We start from the raw sequence: 19,070 nt of genomic DNA, 5'->3' as shown, positions 1-19,070 counted from the left end.
CACACGAGGGTTAAGACTGAAATTATGATAAAAAAAAACCAACAATATTAATTTTAGACACAGACTCCAGTGTGTTTCTGTGTAGTTTCAGATGAAAAATATTTAAAGAGGGGGTGTTCTGCTTTTTTCAGTCCCACAGCACCAGTCTATATCACACTACAATGATGACAAACCTTCTGCTGATTTGTAACTGCAGTAAATTAGAATAACTGCCTTGTATAAAATGTCTCTCTCAAAATGGCTGTAGTGAATGTCTTGAAATAGGCCTCTGTCTCTTTAAGAACCTCTGAGCCTTTAGACACGCCCCCTCCACACGCTGGCTGTGGCATCAGTGGGGAGGGGGTTCTGCTGAGGAGCAGTGGTTGGTTACTCGGCTGGTGACCAAAGCTCGGAGGCGTCTCCAGGAGGTGGGGGCGTTCCTAGGAGGACTCAGGCAAACCTATCCCTAAAATGGCCGCCATCAGAGTTTTTACAGATTACTCAGAAATACGTGAATGTGCCAAGGCAACACTTCAGCCATGTTTTTAATGAGGGAGTGACATAATAACATGATGGAAAGCTTGAACAAGTCCATTTTGCATAATACCCCCCCCCCTTTAAGTCAAAGTTCCCTGTAGGCTCGCGACCCACTTTTGTGTCCTGAACCACCAGTTGAGAATCCCTGTTTTACATCATACATGACCAAGTGCTGAAGGACATTTAAAACATACACTATAAAAGGAAACTACATTTTTAGAGTACTTTAACAGGTATTTGATCCCTTATTTGCATAATAATATTTCTCAAAATCATATTGGGGGCCAGAGGTTCTGTGCTGGAGGCCGGATGAGGCCCCCGGGCCTGACGTTGCCTACCCCTGCATTATATGAACTTCTTTAGTAAATGTGACGATAACTTCTCCAGGTGAAGAAGATGCTACAGACACGTGTGGAAAGTTAGGAATGAGTTTGGACAAATAGTTTAATGTAGGGGCCTCCTCTTTCATCGAGGTTCCAAGTAAGAAGAAATGGAGTGAACCTCATATTGGGAACAGTCAAGGCTGAGCCAACTCGATTCTATTCTGTGTTCAGACGCTCCTACAGTTTTTATGTTTTCATATAAAAATACAGTATTTCATGGATAAAAATGGCCAAAATTGCAGGTATTTTTCAGTGATGTGGCCGATTGTAATGCACAAGTGAGCTCCACCTGTTCATTTTAATTTAGCTTAATTTAGTCTAGTTTTAGTCGACTAAAATTGCATGTCAGTGAGTCGACTTTGCATTTATAATATCGATCAATCAATCAATGGTTTTGTGTAGCCCGATATCACACAGGAGTTTCCTCACAGCTGCCGGAACATTAATATATATATATAAGGGAATAAAACAGAGCAGGAAATGTGACAATGTAAAGTTCAGGTGGATGAAGTGTCCAGGCAAACATAAAGTCCACATAAGAAGGAGAGTAGGGCTGCTCGATTATTGAAAAAAATAATAATCACGATTATTCAAACGATTATTTGTTGCCTTTAAAAAAAATCCATCAAAATGTGACAAAAATCCATCAAAAAAAGAAAAAAATCCAGCAAAAAAGTGACAAAAATCCAGCAAAAAAGTGACAAAAATCCAGCAAAAAAAAGACAAAAATCCAGCAAAAAAGTGACAAAAATCCATCAAAAAAAGACAAAAATCCAGCAAAAAAGTGACAAAAATCCAGCAAAAAAAGACAAAAATCCAGCAAAAAAGTGACAAAAATCCATCAAAAAAGTGACAAAAATCCAGCAAAAAAAGACAAAAATCCATCAAAAAAGTGACAAAAATCCAGCAAAAAAGTGACAAAAATCCAGCAAAAAAAAGACAAAAATCCAGCAAAAAAGTGACAAAAATCCAGCAAAAAAGTGACAAAAATCCAGCAAAAAAATGACAAAAATCCAAAAATTTAAAATGTGAAAAAAAAAAAAAAAAATTTAATCGATTTTTTGCGATTATGCTAATTTTGTAATCGTTTACTGTTGTAATCGAAATCGTAATCGAATTTCGATTAATTGCACAGCCCTAAAGGAGAGATCCACTCCCATGGACGGACAGGCTATAGACCCAGGGCTGATGGGAGTCTCTGAGCAGACGGGCCGAGATCACAGACCGTCCAGTCCTCAGTGTCCAGTCCCAGTAGGCGGGTTCCTCCCCCAATTATAACATCATTGTCATATTTAATCAGCTGCTCTGCCTCATGAAGCTGCTCCTTTGGTAGAAGATTTACATGATCTGAGGCTCTTTCAGACGGACAATAGAAGTTTGGATGATCTTAGTCTCTCCTTTTCATTTTTATTTAGTCACAAAAATATCACTTTGACTAAAATGATGACTAAATATATTAGTCGACGACACTAACACCTGTGTGTGGCTGTTTCTCCATGCAGGATAAATACAGTTGAATCTGAATCAGACCCAGGTTTTAAGATGTGGTTTTACTTTGTTGGGTTTTGTTTAGTTTTTGAATAAGATAATCACTGCATAATAAGTGAGAATTATCTGTGAAAATTCTAATTTCTCCTTGTTTTTTTGGGTTCAAAGCTCAATAAATCTGTCAGGAATCAGATCTGCAAAAATCCCTTTGAAAAAAGCCTGAAAAAGAGCCAACATCAGGCCCCAGCACATCCTATGATTATAAATGAAATATGACTGTACATCACAGAGATTTAAGCACCGTGAGAATGTCAGTATTTGTGAATGAAGAGCGTGGGAAAGACCAGGGAGACACAGACATGATGGAGTCACTGCCTGGATAAATCTCAGAGAATAAACATCGTAAAGACAGTTTGGGCTGATTTTAGTTTCACCCCTTAACTCCCATCTGAACCGAGCACATTTTCTCCAGTTTGGCTTTACCTCAATCCAAAAGCTTCTGGAAAAAAGGTGTGAAAATAGCAACAAAACTGAGACGAAAACAATGATGGAAATGTGACAAAAAGTGAGAAAACACTGACAAAAAAGTGATAAAAAATGGATGAAAAAGTGGCAAAAATGTGACAAAAAAATGACAAAAATGTGATAAAAAATTGACAAAAAAATGACAAAAATTTGACAAAAAAAAGACAAAAAAATGACAAAAATGTGATAAAAATTTGACAAAAAAAATGACCAAAATTTGACCAAAAAAAAGACAAAAAAATGACAAACATTTGACAAAAAAAAGACAAAAAAATGACAAAAATGTGAGAAAAATTTGACAAAAAAATGACCAAAATTTGACAAAATATGACAAAAAAAAGACAAAAAAATGACCAAAATGTGATAAAAATTTGACAAAAAATGACCAAAATTTGACCCCAAAAAAGACAAAAAAATGACAAAAATGTGAGAAAAAATTGACAAAAAATGACCAAAATTTGACAAAATATGACAAAAAAAAGACAAAAAAATGACAAAAATGTGAGAAAAATTTGACAAAAAAATGACCAAAATTTGACAAAAAAAGACAAAAAAAATGACAAAAATGTGATAAAAAATTGACAAAAAATGACCAAAATTTGACAAAATATGACAAAAAAAAGACAAAAAAATGACAAAAATTTGATAAAAATTTGACACAAAAAAATTCAATAAATTGTCCAAAAAATATTTAAAATGACAAAAATGTGAGAAAAAATGACCAAAAATGTGACAAAATGTGACAAAAAAATTACAAAAATGTGAGAAAAAATGACCAAAAAATTGACAAAAAAGTTACAAAAATGAGTTCAATACCCAACAAAAAAATGATGGAAAAAAATCTGTCAAAGTGAGGAAAAAGATCCTCTCGGTTCAGGTGGGAGTTAGGAGGTTAAACTGGGACGTGAAGGAGGAAACTTGCTAGATAAAGATAAGTTAAAGATAAACAGAGGCTAAAGGACTTACTGCCACGGCGATGCGTCCCAGAACATGCTCAGGGATCCTCTTGTAAACGTCCAGAGACCCTCCTGCAACCACACAGAGTTTCCTCAAAACTTTTGTCGGAGGTGTGAGGTGTGGAGAGGCGCATTAACCCACAGTCCAGCGAGCCTCGAAACAGCGTTCACACGGGGCCGAACACACGGGGCCGAACACGCGGGGCCGACCACGCGGGGCCGACCACACGCCAACAACGCCACTTAAGTCTGCACCATGGCGCCCTTGTAGCTTTTAGCGCTACAGCGGCCGACGCTCTTTTAAACTGCACAAGTGTAAATGGGTGCAGAGGGAGGTGTGGAGGGGAAGGGGGGGGTTTGACCTCCAGAAAACTCACCGTCCATGAACTCGGTGCAAATGGAGATCCGGTTCTCCACGAAGAAGGCGCCGAAGAAGGTGATGATGTACGGGGAGTCACACTGGAAGAAAAACACGGATTATGACCAGAGAAAAGAGACCTCTTAACTCCCGCCTGAACCGAGAGGATCTTTTTCCTCACAACATCAGATTTTTTTCCATCATTTTTTTGTTGGGTATTCAACTCATTTTTGTAACTTTTTTTTGTCATTTTTTTGTCACATTTTTGTCTTTTTTTTTGGGTCATTTTTTGTATTTTTTTTGTCAAATTTTAATCAAATTTTTGTCCTTTTTTTCATCCATTTTTACCACATTTTTGTCACATTTTTGTCAATTTTTTATCACATTTTTGTCATTTTTTTTGTCACATTTTGGTCATTTTTTGTCACATTTTTATCACATTTTTGTCACATTTTTATCACATTTTTGTCACATTTTTGTAACTTTTTTTGTCATTTTTTTGTCTTTTTTTTGGTCATTTTTTGTATTTTTTTTGTCAAATTTTAATAAAATTTTTGTCCTTTTTTTCATCCATTTTTTACCACATTTTTGTCACATTTGTGTCATTTTTTGTCCCATTTTTGTCCCATTTTTGTCCCATTTTTGTCCCATTTTTGTCATTTTTTTGGGTCACATTTTGGTCATTTTTGTCACATTTTTGTCCTTTTTTGTCACATTTTTGTCATTTTTTTGTCACATTTTTGTGTTTTTTTTAAATCACATTTTTGTCATTTTTTGTCAATTTTTTTGTCATTTTTTGTCCCATTTCTGTTCCATTTTTGTCCCATTTTTGTCCCATTTTTGTCCCATTTTTTGGTCACATTTTTATCACATTTTTGTCACATTTTTGTCATTTTTTTTGTCACATTTTTGTCATTTTTTCGTCAATTTTTTGTAATTTTTTTGTCTCAGTTTTGTTGCTATTTTCACAGCTTTTTTCCAGAAGCTTTTGGATTGGGGTAAAGCCAAACTGGAGAGAATGTGCTCGGTTCAGGTGGGAGTTATCTTAAAGGTTGCCTACCGCCTATAGGCTGAAAGATCAACAAAACTCATCAAAATGGATCTTTTCTTCCTCGTTTACGACTCATTTTTGTTGCTATTTTGACACTTTTTTCAAGACATTTTTAGAGAGACTGAGTATGTTTGTTTGAGATCATAATAACCTGGAAAACTCGAGTACAGGTGAACACACTCAAAACGAGCCCTCACAAAGACCTTTTCCACCAAGCTGTTCTTTCGTTTTCCACTGAAACAATTCTGGCTCTCGGTTCCACAAACTGGGGCCGGTTGGAAACCAGTTCAAAGCTGGACCAAGAAACGAGCACCAGTGATGTCAGCGGCGGGGGGGGCGTGGCTTTCCCTTCTGACAAACAACCAATATTAGTTAGTTAGAGCTGTGAAGACTCTGACCTTGTACAGGATTTCTAACTCGGACATGATCTGCTTCTGTAACTCCACTGTGATGTCCAGAGGAATGACCTGCAACAAACCAGAGCATTAAACCAGCGATGAATGACGTCATTTTGATATAACCAACTAACCATACCTTAACAGCCAGGACCCGCTTGTACGAAAGGTGATTTGCTCTGAAAGGAAAACAAAACACATTCAAACTTCCTGTTTTTAGGCTAAATACACTGTGTGTGTGGAAAGTCAGGAGGAAAATGTCGCTTTAAAATATGATGAAAACAGGGAGCAGAAATATGACGTGAGAGGAGGGACCATGTTTAACCTCTTAACTCCCGCCTGAACTGAGAAGATCTTTTTCCTCACGTCAGATTTTTTTTCATAATTTTTTTGTTGGGTATTCAACTCAGTTTTGTAACTTTTTTGTCTTTTTTTATGGCCTTTTTTGGTCATTTTTTGGTCAAATTTTAATCCAATTTTTGTCATTTTTTTCAACATTTTTTTGTCACATTTTCGTCATTTTTCGTCATTTAAAAAAAATCAAATTTATGTTATTTTGTCACATTTTTTGTCACATTTTAATCATTTTTTTTGTAAATTTTTTATCAAATTTTTGTCATTTTTTTGTCAAAGTTTTATCACATTTTTGTCACATTTTAATCATTTTTTTGTCGCATTTTTGTCATTTTTTTGTTAATTTTTTGTTATTTTTTTGTCAAAGTTTTGTCACATTTTGTCACATTTTTTGTCACATTTGGTCATATTTTTTTTGTCAATTTTTTGTTATTTTTTTGTCACATTTTTGTCAAAGTTTTATCACATTTTTGTCATTTTTTGTCACATTTTTGTCGTTTTTTCGTCAATTTCTTGTGATATTTTTGTCACTTTTTCATCAATTTTTCATCACTTTTTTGTCACATTTCCATATTTTTTTTCGTCTCAGTTTTGTTGCTATTTTCTCACCTTTTTTCCAGAAGCTTTTGGATTGGGGTAAAGCCAAACTGGAGAAAATGTGCTCGGTTCAGGTGGGAGTTAAGGGGTTAAAAACAAATGTTCATCCATTTTTAAAAAAGAGCAGCATTTTGGCTTTAAAGGGTCGACTTCCCTGTTGTTCCATGTTAACAACAGAAATAAAGCTTCATTCAAAGTCAGTCAACCTTTTCTTTTGTGATTTAAATATTTATTGTGTTAAAGCGCATTCGTCATGATCTGGTGAATGATTGAGAGGATTACAGGATTACAGCACATCACTTCAGAGAACAGGGAAAGCTAAAAAGCGTGCAACGTTATCTCCGCCGACGGCAGCCGTTTTTCCAGAGGGTCAGAGTTGGTGAACCCGGAGCAGTTGTTCCAGACAGAGTTTTGAGTTGCAGGTAACGCAGCAGCCTCCTGTAATGATTTAATTATCAAACTCCTTAATGCCAGACGTCTTCTTTAGTTACAGCAGCTAAAGGTTAGCTTACACCGGCCCTGCAGCTGTCAGGTGTTGGCCACACTCTGGGGTCTGAGGGACAATGTGATCCCTGAGGAACAAGGAAGGACTAAAGCTACAAGAAAACATGTCTGCTGACGATATACCGCAGTCCCACTCCCGAAAAGTAAATCCCAGAACAGTGAGGCAAGACTAGCGAGACCAGTTTGAGGAAGAAGTCAGAGAACGACACAGACGGACATCCAGGAGACACAAGTTTGTCTCACTGAGGTAAGGAGGAGCCTGACCATGCACGGCTCTGACAGCTAGAACCAAAACTTGATCCTACAGGACACTGGCAGCCAATGAAGCTGTTTGGAAATAGGAGATATGTGGGTCCTCCTGATGAGGGTCAGAATTCTCACTGCAGAGTTTTGCACTAATTACTAGGGATGCACCGATACCAGTATCGGGCGATACCACATGCTTGTACTCATACTCGTACTCATTCATGAGGTCCCGATACCATTTGACGTGTGGCCAGCGCTCCTATGAGGCGCAGCTACGAGGCGCAGCTCTCAGCTGAGGAGAGAAGAAGCAACAAACTGGAGAATTGTTTAGTGTAAATCCAATAATCCACATAGAGCTGACTTTATTACAGACCAGAGCTAATGTTGTTAGCGCTGCAGCGTCTGCAGTGTTTACAACATACAGGCTAACGATGCTAACTCGCTGCAGCGTCTGCAGTGTTTACAACATACAGGCTAACGTTGCTAACTCGCGGCTAGCAGTATTGGCCATTCTGACGCCGTTTTATGCTCAGGGGTTTATTCATCTGAAAAACTAAACCAGCGACTAAAAAGTCCTCAGAAAATCCAAACTAAAGACATACAGCATGTTTATATTGAGGGAAAATGAGCTGCAGCAGAACAATGAAAACGCTGTAGCTTCTCGCTAAGTTACTACAAACACACGAAAAAATCTACAGGAGCTGAAGTAAAGACATTAAAGAGACCATTTAAGTAACATCTCAATACTATTGTTAAATAAAAACACATAAATGAATAAAGCTCAGGCATTGGGAGCTTTTGGACATGGACTTTTCTGTCAGTGTAATAAAGTGCAATAAAAATTTAAAATTATATTGAATGAAAATAAAATAATTAATGGCATCTTCACAATTCTAATATAACTGCTCTTAAATGTGTCGCCTACTTTACTTAAGGAAGTCTAAGTAAATGAACTAATTACAAACCAATGAATCTGCTGTGGAAAAAGTAAGAATGTTGAAGAAAATGCCTTGTACTCGTATCGGTATCAGCGAGTACTTAAATCCAAGTACTCGTACTCGTATCGGTTTTAGAAAAAGTGGTATCGGTGCATCCCTACTAATTACAGTCGAGAAGCTCCTTCTTAACCATGAAGACACAAACACATGAATGATCAGCTCCAGATCATTACATGAGACCATATTCCTGAGTTTAGAGATGCTCCTCGTTAAAGAAGCAGTTCCTCGTTGCTGCTCACAGAGCTGCACTAATGACAGGTCTTTGTCAAAGAAAACTCCCAAGTTACGAAGGCTGGGCTTCACAGACTGGCCTAAGTCACCCAGGGACTGTTCAGGTGCGAGTACCAGTGTCATCGCTGAGCCATTGTTTTATTTCCACTTGACAATGGAGTAGAGAGTTTAGCTTCTGGATTTCAGATGGCTTAAAGGAGCCGTGAAGCTGGATATCGTCAGCAAATATGAGAAAAGAAACATCACTGAACCTTTGGATGATCTTTCCCAAAGGAATCAAACACAACCAAAATAAGACGGGACCCAAAACGGACCCTTGAGGCACTCCACATAACAAACCACAACTAAACTAAACACTAAAGCTACGCCCTGATAAATATGAGGCTACGATTGTTGAAGAGTCTGAGAAATGTCTGAAAACACAAGTAAAATTCAAACAAAATGAGAAATGGTGCTAACAGTACGCAGCTATAAAATATTATTGTGAGACGGTTTTGAAGTTATTAAATGTATTTCAGTTACATTTATGAAGTGGGCAGTTGAGACTCGTTTTTGAGATGTTTTAAACACTTATGTTATGAAATGTTGCTCAAATTAACTGTTCTGCAAAAGTGTGATTCTCTCCAAAACAGTAAATGGCTAATTTAAAAGCTAAGACATTTTGGTCACATTTTTGAAGCGTTTTTGTTGTGATTTCGCCATGTTTTTGTCTCTCTTTTGTTGCTTTTTCATCCTCATTTTCGTCGCTATTTTGATGCTTTTTTTTCGAGCTTTTAGATTTGGGTAAAGCCAGACTGTAGAAACTGTGCTTGGTTCAGGTGTGGGTTCAGGGGTTCATTTTTACAACCTCCTCTTGTAGAGGGAGGATGGAAAGCTGCAGTAAATATAAAATGTTTTGTGTGTGAAACTGTGATGTTCCCTCGTGTCCCGCCTCTTCCTGCCCGTGTGGGTCACGTGATCGCCCTGCCTGTGGGTCATGTGATCGTCCTGCCCGTGGGTCACATGATCGTCGGTGGCCGGTGCTGCTGGACGGGTCTGGGCCCTGCCGTGTTGACAGTGGAGGATCTCACGTTACGGTTGGTCCGGACAGTTCCACACCAGTGCGGCTCTTTAATTAAGGGCAGTCGTTACAGCCGTGTGTTCGCTGACGGTCCACTTTACAACACGGATCCTAACGTGACAAACCGAAAACATCAGCATTCAGGTTTCCGTTAACTCTCTCCTCAGAATCCACCTCCAGCCGGGCAGGACTTATGCTCGTTTTTAACACTCTTCACTGTCCCACAGAAATGTTCTACAGCTGTGAAAACCACAAGCTCTGAACAGAAACAAAGATCTAAGTCTCTACTTTATTACAGGTTAATCAGTCACTTTTTAATTGGCAACAGTTTTAATCAAAAACAGGAGGAAATCACATGTTTGTATAACAGTTCTTTTCAGCAACATTTCATAAAACACTAAAACACTGCGACACTTGGACGTTTTTTACATCATAGTCAAACAGGAAGAGCCTGACGTCTGTGTAATGCCTTATGCTGTGTCCACACCAAACGCGTTTTGGGCGTCAAAAACGCGCCTAAAGCCCGTAGTTGGACGCTTGTCCTTACTGAAGTCAGACGCTTGTCACAAATGTCACCGAGCGTTTGACGCTCTGGCCGCGCGTCAGCTCAGTGTGGGATCATTGTTCTTTATTGACTTTATTTGTGCATATTTTCTCGTTTTTCTGTTTTCTCGTTTTTCCCAAACACATTCCCAGCTCAGATTCAGCCTCTGAAATAAGTTCTTGTCGCCGCTTTTAATCCTGGTGTTTAGGTAAAGAAACACTGATGTGTCTTTGTAAAAGTCCCTGAGCGGCTGTAGCTCCGGTTCACAAAGAAGCTAAACCTCCGTGACTTGTGACTTGTTTTCATCTGTGGGTCCGGCAGAACATGCTCCGGTGGCTCAGCTACAACGTACGTCACCGTGGGGGGAAAGCTCCTGATTGGTCGATGCTCGCGAATTTCTCCAAAAAGTTCAACATTTCCAACTCTAGCGTCGGCCGCACTCGACGCCCTGGAGGCGTCAAAAGCTTCAAAACGTGCCGCACAGGAGGCGCTGCGGGACATATTGACGCCCCCTCGAGGCGCGTCCTCCATGTATTTTAAATGTAAACCTGACGCTTTGGAGGCGCCGGCCGCGTTTGGTGTGGACGCAGCATAAGCCCTGATTTTAATTTACAGCTTTTTCATAATTTCTGTTGTAACAAATAAAATATTAAAAAATAAAGGTCTGCGCTGCCCCTGAAGAGAAAACAAACCCCCCCCTGAGCGTCTGAACAAACGTCATGTTTGCTCCGAAAGTTGTGAAGAAGGAGCTCTTTCTAACCTACTCTGGACACGCCTGTTCTTTTTCTTACCTAAGAGGTTCAGGACTTTATTCATCCTTCCTAAAGAAGAGGCCACTCGCCAGAAGTTGTTTTTCTCTCCGGGATTCGGCGACTTTCACCAGAACAGTGTTTTTCTGTGACGTCTCTGATGTTTGTGAACCTTCACCAGAACCAAAGAGGATTCACTTTTAGAACCAACGCCCAGAATGTAAACACCTGATGGACCAGAGCGGAGAGTCAATCACAACACATGTTAGCATGTGTGTTAGCATGTGTGTGTTAGCATGTGTGTGTTAGCATGTGTGTGTTAGCATGTGTGTGTTAGTGCGTGTGCTAGCGCGTGTATTAGAGTGTGTATTAGCGTGTGTGTTAGCTTGTGTGTTAGCTTGTGTGTTAGCTTGTGTGTTAGCTTGTGTGTTAGCTTGTGTGTTAGCCATTTATGAAGCTGTGTTGCAGATGTCAACTCCCTATAACTGCATTGTGAAGTAACTTCACTTATTGCTGTGTATTTATATTTATTTTACTGCTAATAATGCATGGGCGGATTAACTCAGAGAAAGGAGGGCGGAGTTAACTGAATCGCGTTGTGACTTCCGGGTTTGCAAAATAGCCCCATAAAATACTTATATTTCTCACAAAAAATAGTACTCCATAGCGGTAAAGGAACAATATATCATAACTAAAATAGCAGATACAGATCCTTTAAAACAAATTGCGACTTCCCACTTCATAAATGTAACTGTGAAATACATTTAACCACAAAGGACAGACTTTATCGCCACATAAACTCCATGTCTCCTTTTGCTTTTGTTCTTCCCTGTTTGGCAGATTTGTCGTTGGTGTGAAGCGGCCCCTGGATTGTCGTTCTCGTCTGACCCCGTCCCATCGAGCCTCGTTTGCTCGTTCTGCTGAGGGCCCATGCATGTTTTGTTCATTCGAGACTCTACGAGGAGCACAAACCCGTTGGAGGCGGGGCTCTATCAGAATATGGATAATACATGGCTGGTGTTGTATTACTAAGAATCAACACGGCGTATCACGAACCTGTTCTTAATGCCGGGTTTGCTCCACACGCGTGTATAATCTTCTGCTGAACAGGCCTTTGCCAGCAGCTCTGATAGCCTTGTTTTAATTTGATGTCTCAGTCTTCCTCTAAGCTACAATCAATATCAGTTAAGCATGACTGCAACCTCTTAATTAAGTGGAAGATGAGGCGCTGCAGCAGAGGTAGCCATGTTAGACACGCACGGGGAATAGATCAGAACAAGCCGTCACCGTGTGGAACAACATGTAGGTCTGCGAGGCTGTTTAGGCGAAGCTAATGGACGAGCCGGCCTGTGGCTACGGCATCGACCACTCATTTACAACCCAGACAGCGCTTTGCACCGGCTACGGCACACGTGTTTATGCACCGGGTATTACTGAGGCTTTAGAAACGCTGGAATATTAGCAAAGCACGGCCTGTTTCGACTGATTTAATAGATCAAGGCCATGTCGGAGGAGGATGTCAATATAACTCATTTGTCTTAAACCGAACGAGGTCACAACAGGGCGGAGGATCAGACACATAGTTTATACTTGATCACATTTAGCTGACCAGTTAACAGCAGAAATATAAACAGCTAAACATATTCTCTTCAGATAGATTTGACTGTGTAGCAGTTTAAGTGAAAAACAACAAGAATACAACTGTGAAAAGATTCAAATAAATGCAGAAAAAAGATATCATTCTGAGAGATTTCCCACAAATGCCTGGACAGGGCTGGACTTCAGTGAAAGATAGAACTGGTAATAAAAGAAGTGTTTTTTTCTTACAATACCAAGTTTAAAACTGCTTTCTCTTTGGTCCTGATGGTTCCTATGAAGACCTCGTTTTCACAGCTTAAAGTCTTGGGGCCAAAGAGTCGTGATGACCCATGTGACCACGCTGGGGTCGGTGTCATATTTTTAACCACGCTGGTATCGGAGCATCAGAAATAAAACGTTTAACCCCTTAACTCCCACCTGAACCGAGCACATTTTCTCCAGTTTGGCTTTAACCCAATCCAAAAGCTTCTGGAAAAAAGGTGAGAAAATAGCAACAAAACTGAGACGAGAAAAATTATGGAAATGTGACAAAAAAGTGACGAAAAAGTGATGAAAAAGTGGCAAAAATGTCACAAAAATGTAACAAGAAATTGACAAGAAATTGACAAAAAAAATTACGAAAAAATGACAAAAATTGTGACCAAAAAATGTGACAAAAAATGACAAAAATGTGACAAAAATGTGATTAAAAAAATGACAAAAAAATTAAGAGTTAATTAAGATTAAGAGTTAAGAGGTTAAAGGGGCTAGATGCAAGTTAGTCATTTTATACTCACTACTGCCACCTCAGGTCTTTGGCGTAACTGCAGCTTCTATATAAAGCTCGTGCATGACGGCACTTCAGACCCAAATTAACACCTTTTTGAGTGACAGTTCAGGATTTTAGAGGCAGTTGTGGTGATGCTGAACATGTAGGGGAGGAAAATACTTGGTTTTAACATGTTTAAACTCCGTATCGTGGTGTGAGTGGTCAGCATGGCGCCTTTACTCTCCCTCACAGTGGTCTGTAGGACGCTCTAAGGTTTCCTCTGCTGACGGAGCCTCTCACCTGAGACGAGATAACTGATCTGACCGGAGCTTCGTTGAGATGGTCGATGACTGTTCCTCCTCCTCTGCCCCGCTGTCATCTGGGGTGCCACAGGGTTCCATCCTTGGCCCGGCCCTGTTCTCACTTTACACGCTGCCGCTCGGGTCCGTCATTGCCAGACATCATTCATCATTCCATCTTCATGCTGACGATGTCCAGATCTATTGACCAGTGCTCCCTCACACTGCCTCTGCTCGCCACTCCCTCCAGCTGCCTTTCCGACATTAAACAAGGGCTCGCACTGAATGTTCTCCACCTCTTCTTGGCTCCAGGGATGTTCCTCAGACTCAGACCAGGGTCGTGGGTCCAGGCCTTGTGTCTAGGTTGTAATCATTTTGTGTTTTTAAATGGTTTCTGTGAAGCACTTTGGTCCTCCTGGTGTTGTTTTAAAGGGCTATATAAATAAACTTTGACTGATTGATCCTGGAGAGACCACCATGATGGAAAGTAAAGGCGGCACGCTGACCACTCACACCGCTGGGTCACTACAAGGTCAAACACGCACTAATATCCACCTTCTTTGTATAAAAAGTAGCTTCATGCACCTTTAAGGACCGAGGCTCAGGACTGTGGAGCTGAACGGGGGTGACCGCTCTCCCCGGTCTCTTATATCTATGGTTTAATGCCTGTCCACTGGCCCTGGGACCGGGCGGAGGGACGAGTCCCGCAGGACGGGGGGTGAGTTTCACTATTGATCCCGTGACTGGGACGGGAGTATCAGGTCCGAGCTGCAGAAGCGGCGACAGCTGCCGTCACTGACCACAGAACACAGGGACGGATCAATACCGTAGTATCGATACAGCAAAACAAACGGCTACTTTCACGTGTCGATACCAGGGGACAAAGTATCAGCACTGACGACAAAAGGAGGGTTTACTTCATTGTTCTGAGACATTACAGGACGCCGGTCTGATCCGATGGCCCACAGTGAGTCATTATTTCCACCCCGGCGTCTGCAGGTGGAGCGGGTGGAGCGGGCGGAGCGGGGCGAGGCTCTGGCCCAGACTGTCCTTGGGCCGGTGTATGAGTTACAGTGACAGACAGTGGGACAAGGTTACGGCGTCACCCCTCAGCACTTCCCCCTGATCTGACCCCAGTAAACGTAAGCCATCTCCTGGATCTTATTTACACTCCAGGCCGCGGGTAACAAAAGCTCCATCATGCAGTATTCATGCGGCCGCTCTGTATGACTCTGGGACTGTGGCTCCGGCAGCAGACGCAGGACGTTAGGCCAGCGAGCGTCAGAGGAGCCCATGGAGCTTCATTACTCACCCCCGCCTGACTGCAGCAGACTTCACCGACTCCACATTAACAACACTGGGTTTTATACATCGATACCTGAACAATACTCCACATTTACAATACTGGGTTTTATACATCGATACCTGAACAATACTCCACATTAACAATACTGGGTTTTCCACACTGATACCTGAACAATACTCCACATTTAATAATACTGGGTTTTCCATATCGATACCTGAACAATACTCCACATTAACAATACTGGGTTTTCCACACTGATACCTGAACAATACTCCACATTTAATAATACTGGGTTTTCCACATCGATACCTGAACAATACTCCACATTTAACAATACTGGGTTTTCCACATCGATACCTGAACAATACTTTTCCCGACACCTACACGAAAATATAGAACCAGAAAACAATCATGTGTGGAAGATCTGCAAAAGTACAATATCAGGTCTTCAATGTCAAGAAATGTGTGAAGATTGGGGAGAAGATGGGGAAAAATTGTGGCAAAATAAATATATATATTTTCTTTTTAAATAGGGAAAAAAGTGGAATAAAGAAAGTAAAAAAAAAATGAAAAATTTGGGAAACTGCGGAAAATAATACATTTGCAAAAAATAGGGGGAAAATAGGAAAATCTGAAAAAATTGGGGCAAAATAAGAAAAAAGAATATATTTTAAATGGAAAAAATGGAGCAAACGTTGTGCAAAAAGACAAAAAAAAGGGGAAATCATTTGTTGGAGCCGAAACAACCAATTCACTTCCTTTAAAGCTGCCCCTGGACCGACAGCATCAAAAGTTGGATCTAAGTTTATTCATGGTTAAACGGACAGATGTTCCAACATGCCTCCATTCAAACACAAAAAGCTCCTTGATGCCGGAGGTTTCATTCACTGAACTCTGATAAATCCACAAAGGGCAGAGAGAGAGAATGTGGTCCCACTACTGTGAGTGAGATCATGGGCACCAGGGCATCAGCCGGAGGAGGCTGTGAGGCTCCACAGGTGAACCTCCTTTCAGACTGTACTCTCTGTCAAAGGACTGGAATAGTTCTCCTTCATCATCAGAGAGACTCCAACTCTGGCCACTTTTAAAGCACGTTTTAAACAGTGGCTGAAGGAAACACGTCTGGTTGTTGTGATTTGTTGTTACATTTTGTAAATTGTGTATGTGCTGCTGAGGGACTGCAGATAATCTGTCATGTTTACAGTGCTCATGTGCAACTGTTCATTAATATGCATTAATATGCATTGTTAAATTGCATGCTATTTAAGAGAGAGCATCATTTTACAGGATATGTAGAGTTTACATTGGGAAAAGTCTGTGTGTGAAAAACAACTTTGGAACAAACTGGACACAGCTAAAGGTAAAACTATCCAGAGTTATTTAAACATGGGGTCTGGTCACTTTACAGAGAGAACGGGTCCAACATCTGACATTCAGATTCTGTCTCTGAGCGACGGTGAGACACTTGAACCACACTGGACTTTCGAACTGAAACACAAACTTCAGGATCACATATGAGTGAAGAGAAGCTCCACATATGACTCTCGACCGTATTCATACACCTTGAGCTTTTGCACATTTTGTCATGTTTACAACCCTAAACATAAAGATTTTATTTTGATTTTTTTACTGAACGTTCACACACAAGTAACAGACAACTGTGAAGTGAAAGCAAAATGATACATGATTCTGTTATTTTTCAAAAAATAGAAAAGTGAAAAGTGGGGCGTGCATAAGTATTCAGACAGCATTTTCTGAGTGCATTAAATTGCCTTTAAAACATTCCTAATGACTCCAGAATGTTCACACCTTGGCCTAACGGTTAAATAGAGGCACCTGTGTGTAATCTACTCTCAGTATAATTACAGCTGTTCTTTTAGGCCCTCAGAGCTGTGGTCGGAGTGTGTTGGTCACTAAACAACATCATGAAGGCCAAGGAGCACCAGAGAGGTCAGGGATAAAGCTGTGGAGAAGTTTAAGGCAGCCTTAAGTTATACAAAGATTTCCCAAGATTTAAACATCTCCCGGAGCAACTGTTCAATCCATTGTTCAGCAATGGAAAGAGTAAAGCACCACTGCAGACTTACCAAGACACGGCTGTTCACCTAAACTAACAAACTGAACAAGGAGACACTGGTCAGAAATACAACCAAGTGCCCCAAGATAACTCTGGAGGAGCTGTGAAGTCCTGCCGCTGAGCTGGGGGAATCTGTACATGGGACAACTATAAGTCGTATCTACACAAATCTGGCCTTCATGGACGAGTGGAAGAAGAAAGCCATTATTGAAAGGAGGTCATAAGAAATCCCGTTTGAAGTTTGCTAGAAGTCATATGGAGGACACAGCTCCATGTGGAAGAAGGAGCTTTGGTCAGATGAGACAAACGTTATGTATGGAGCAAACCTGACACTGCTCATCGTCCTGAGTGCACCATCCCCAGTGTCAAATATGGGGGGGAGCATCATGCTGTGGGGCTCCTTTTCCTCAGCGGGGACTGGGGAGACTGTAAGAATAGTTGTGAAGATGGATGGAGCCAAACACAGAGACATTTTGGAGGAAAACCTGCTGGAGTCACAAGAGAACTGAGGCTGGGGCGGAGCTTCACCTTCAGCAGGACAATGACCCTAAACACAAAGATAAATCTACAATGGAATGGTTCAATAAAAACATATTAATGTGTTAGAATGGCCCAGTCAAAGTCCTGACCTAAATCCTATTGAAAATCTGTGGAATAATCTGAAAACTGCTGTTCACAAACGCTCTCCTTCTAATGTGACAGAGCTTGAGTTGTTTTGTAAAGAGGAATGGGCTAAAATGTCAGTCTCTACATGTGCAAATCTTGTAGAGTCAAACCCAAAAGACTTTCTGCTGTTATTGCAGTAAAAGGGGGTTCCACAAAGTATTCATTCATCTGTCTGAATACTTATGCACGCCCCACTTTTCACTTTTCAATTTTTTGAAAAATAACAGAATCATGAATCATTTTGCTTTCACTTCACAGTCGTCTGTTACTTGTGTGTGAACGTTCAGTAAAAAAATCCAAATAAAATCTTTATGTTTAGGGTTGTAAACATGACAAAATGTGCAAAAGTTCAAGGTGTATGAATACTTTCGAGAGGCACTGTATGAGACTCTGAACTGGAACAAACATCAGGATCACATATGAGTGAAGAGAAGCTCCACATATATGACTCTGAGCTGAAATGGCTTCACACATTCTCTGGCTCTGAAATATTAAAGCCACGGGCGGAGCGTGGCCGTCCCGCTGCAGTGTTTAAGCACATGCGAGCGCCTCGTCTCGGAGACGTTTGCTTTAAGAGCACCGGGGGAGTCATGAGTCACGGAAACAGCCCGAGTGTCCTTGTTATTGCGTTTATAAGCCGTCCAGGCCGGAGCGGAGAGAGTGTAATAAAAACACAAAGGCTGACAGTGATGGATGGCGGGTCAGCGGGCGCTGGAGCGCCGAGGTGTTGGTAACATCCAATTGAGTCCAAATGGCTCTGGGTCATAAACGGGCTAAAAGGTTAAAAGGTGGGAAACCAATAGAGCCGCTTTCCTCCCGTGATAGGCTTATTATATCAGCGGGGGAGCGGCGAGCGCTGAGAGCGGCGAGCACTGGCGAGCGCTGAGAGCGGCGAGCGCTGAGAGCGGACGCCACCAACTACGCTTACCAAAAATACCAACAGAGCGTTCAGGCGCAGTATATCGACACATTACTCCCAGTATCAGGAAAATCCACAAGATTCATCACGATTCATCACTGAGGTCAGATTTACACTTTGTTTCTAACACATTATGGACAGGCTGTACCTCATTATAAAGCTCAGAACATGGATTGATATGGGGCACTGGGCATAGGCGACCCAGGCGGCCACCTAGGGCGCCATCTGCTGGAGGAGGCGCCAACATCAATTTTCAGACAAAACTATTTACGGACATCACTTTGGAACAGGCCTGCAACGAACGATTATTTTGTAATCGATTAATCGCTGATTATTATTATTTTTTTATCTTTCAATTTTGTATTTATTCTTTTCCCAGAGGATGAAGGTCCTGCTGCACTAAGAAGAACAGAGCCACCGACGGATGTTTTTTTGTGTTATTGCTCAATCCAAACACGGTATAAATAATTTGGATACTTAACAATCTTTGCTGCAGTGACT

General features: G+C 40.9%; 1 protein-coding gene across 3 annotated transcripts in view; it reads right to left on the bottom strand.

Moving 5' to 3' along the window:
- The window catches only part of map2k5 (mitogen-activated protein kinase kinase 5), a 118,777-nt gene that overhangs the window by 57,551 nt on the left and 42,156 nt on the right, over window positions 1–19,070 (bottom strand). For all 3 annotated transcript variants that reach the window (XM_079555118.1, XM_079555119.1, XM_079555120.1), the window contains 4 exons: window positions 5,812–5,851; window positions 5,676–5,744; window positions 4,246–4,327; window positions 3,879–3,940 (listed from right to left, as the gene is read on the bottom strand). In XM_079555118.1, the coding sequence (XP_079411244.1) occupies window positions 3,879–3,940; window positions 4,246–4,327; window positions 5,676–5,744; window positions 5,812–5,851 (253 nt within the window). The remainder of the gene's footprint in view (window positions 1–3,878; window positions 3,941–4,245; window positions 4,328–5,675; window positions 5,745–5,811; window positions 5,852–19,070) is intronic.

This window comes from Gobius niger, assembly GCF_951799975.1.
Source record: "Gobius niger genome assembly, chromosome: 4".
NCBI lineage: Eukaryota > Metazoa > Chordata > Actinopteri > Gobiiformes > Gobiidae > Gobius > Gobius niger.
This window is presented reverse-complemented; position numbering and strand designations above follow the sequence as displayed.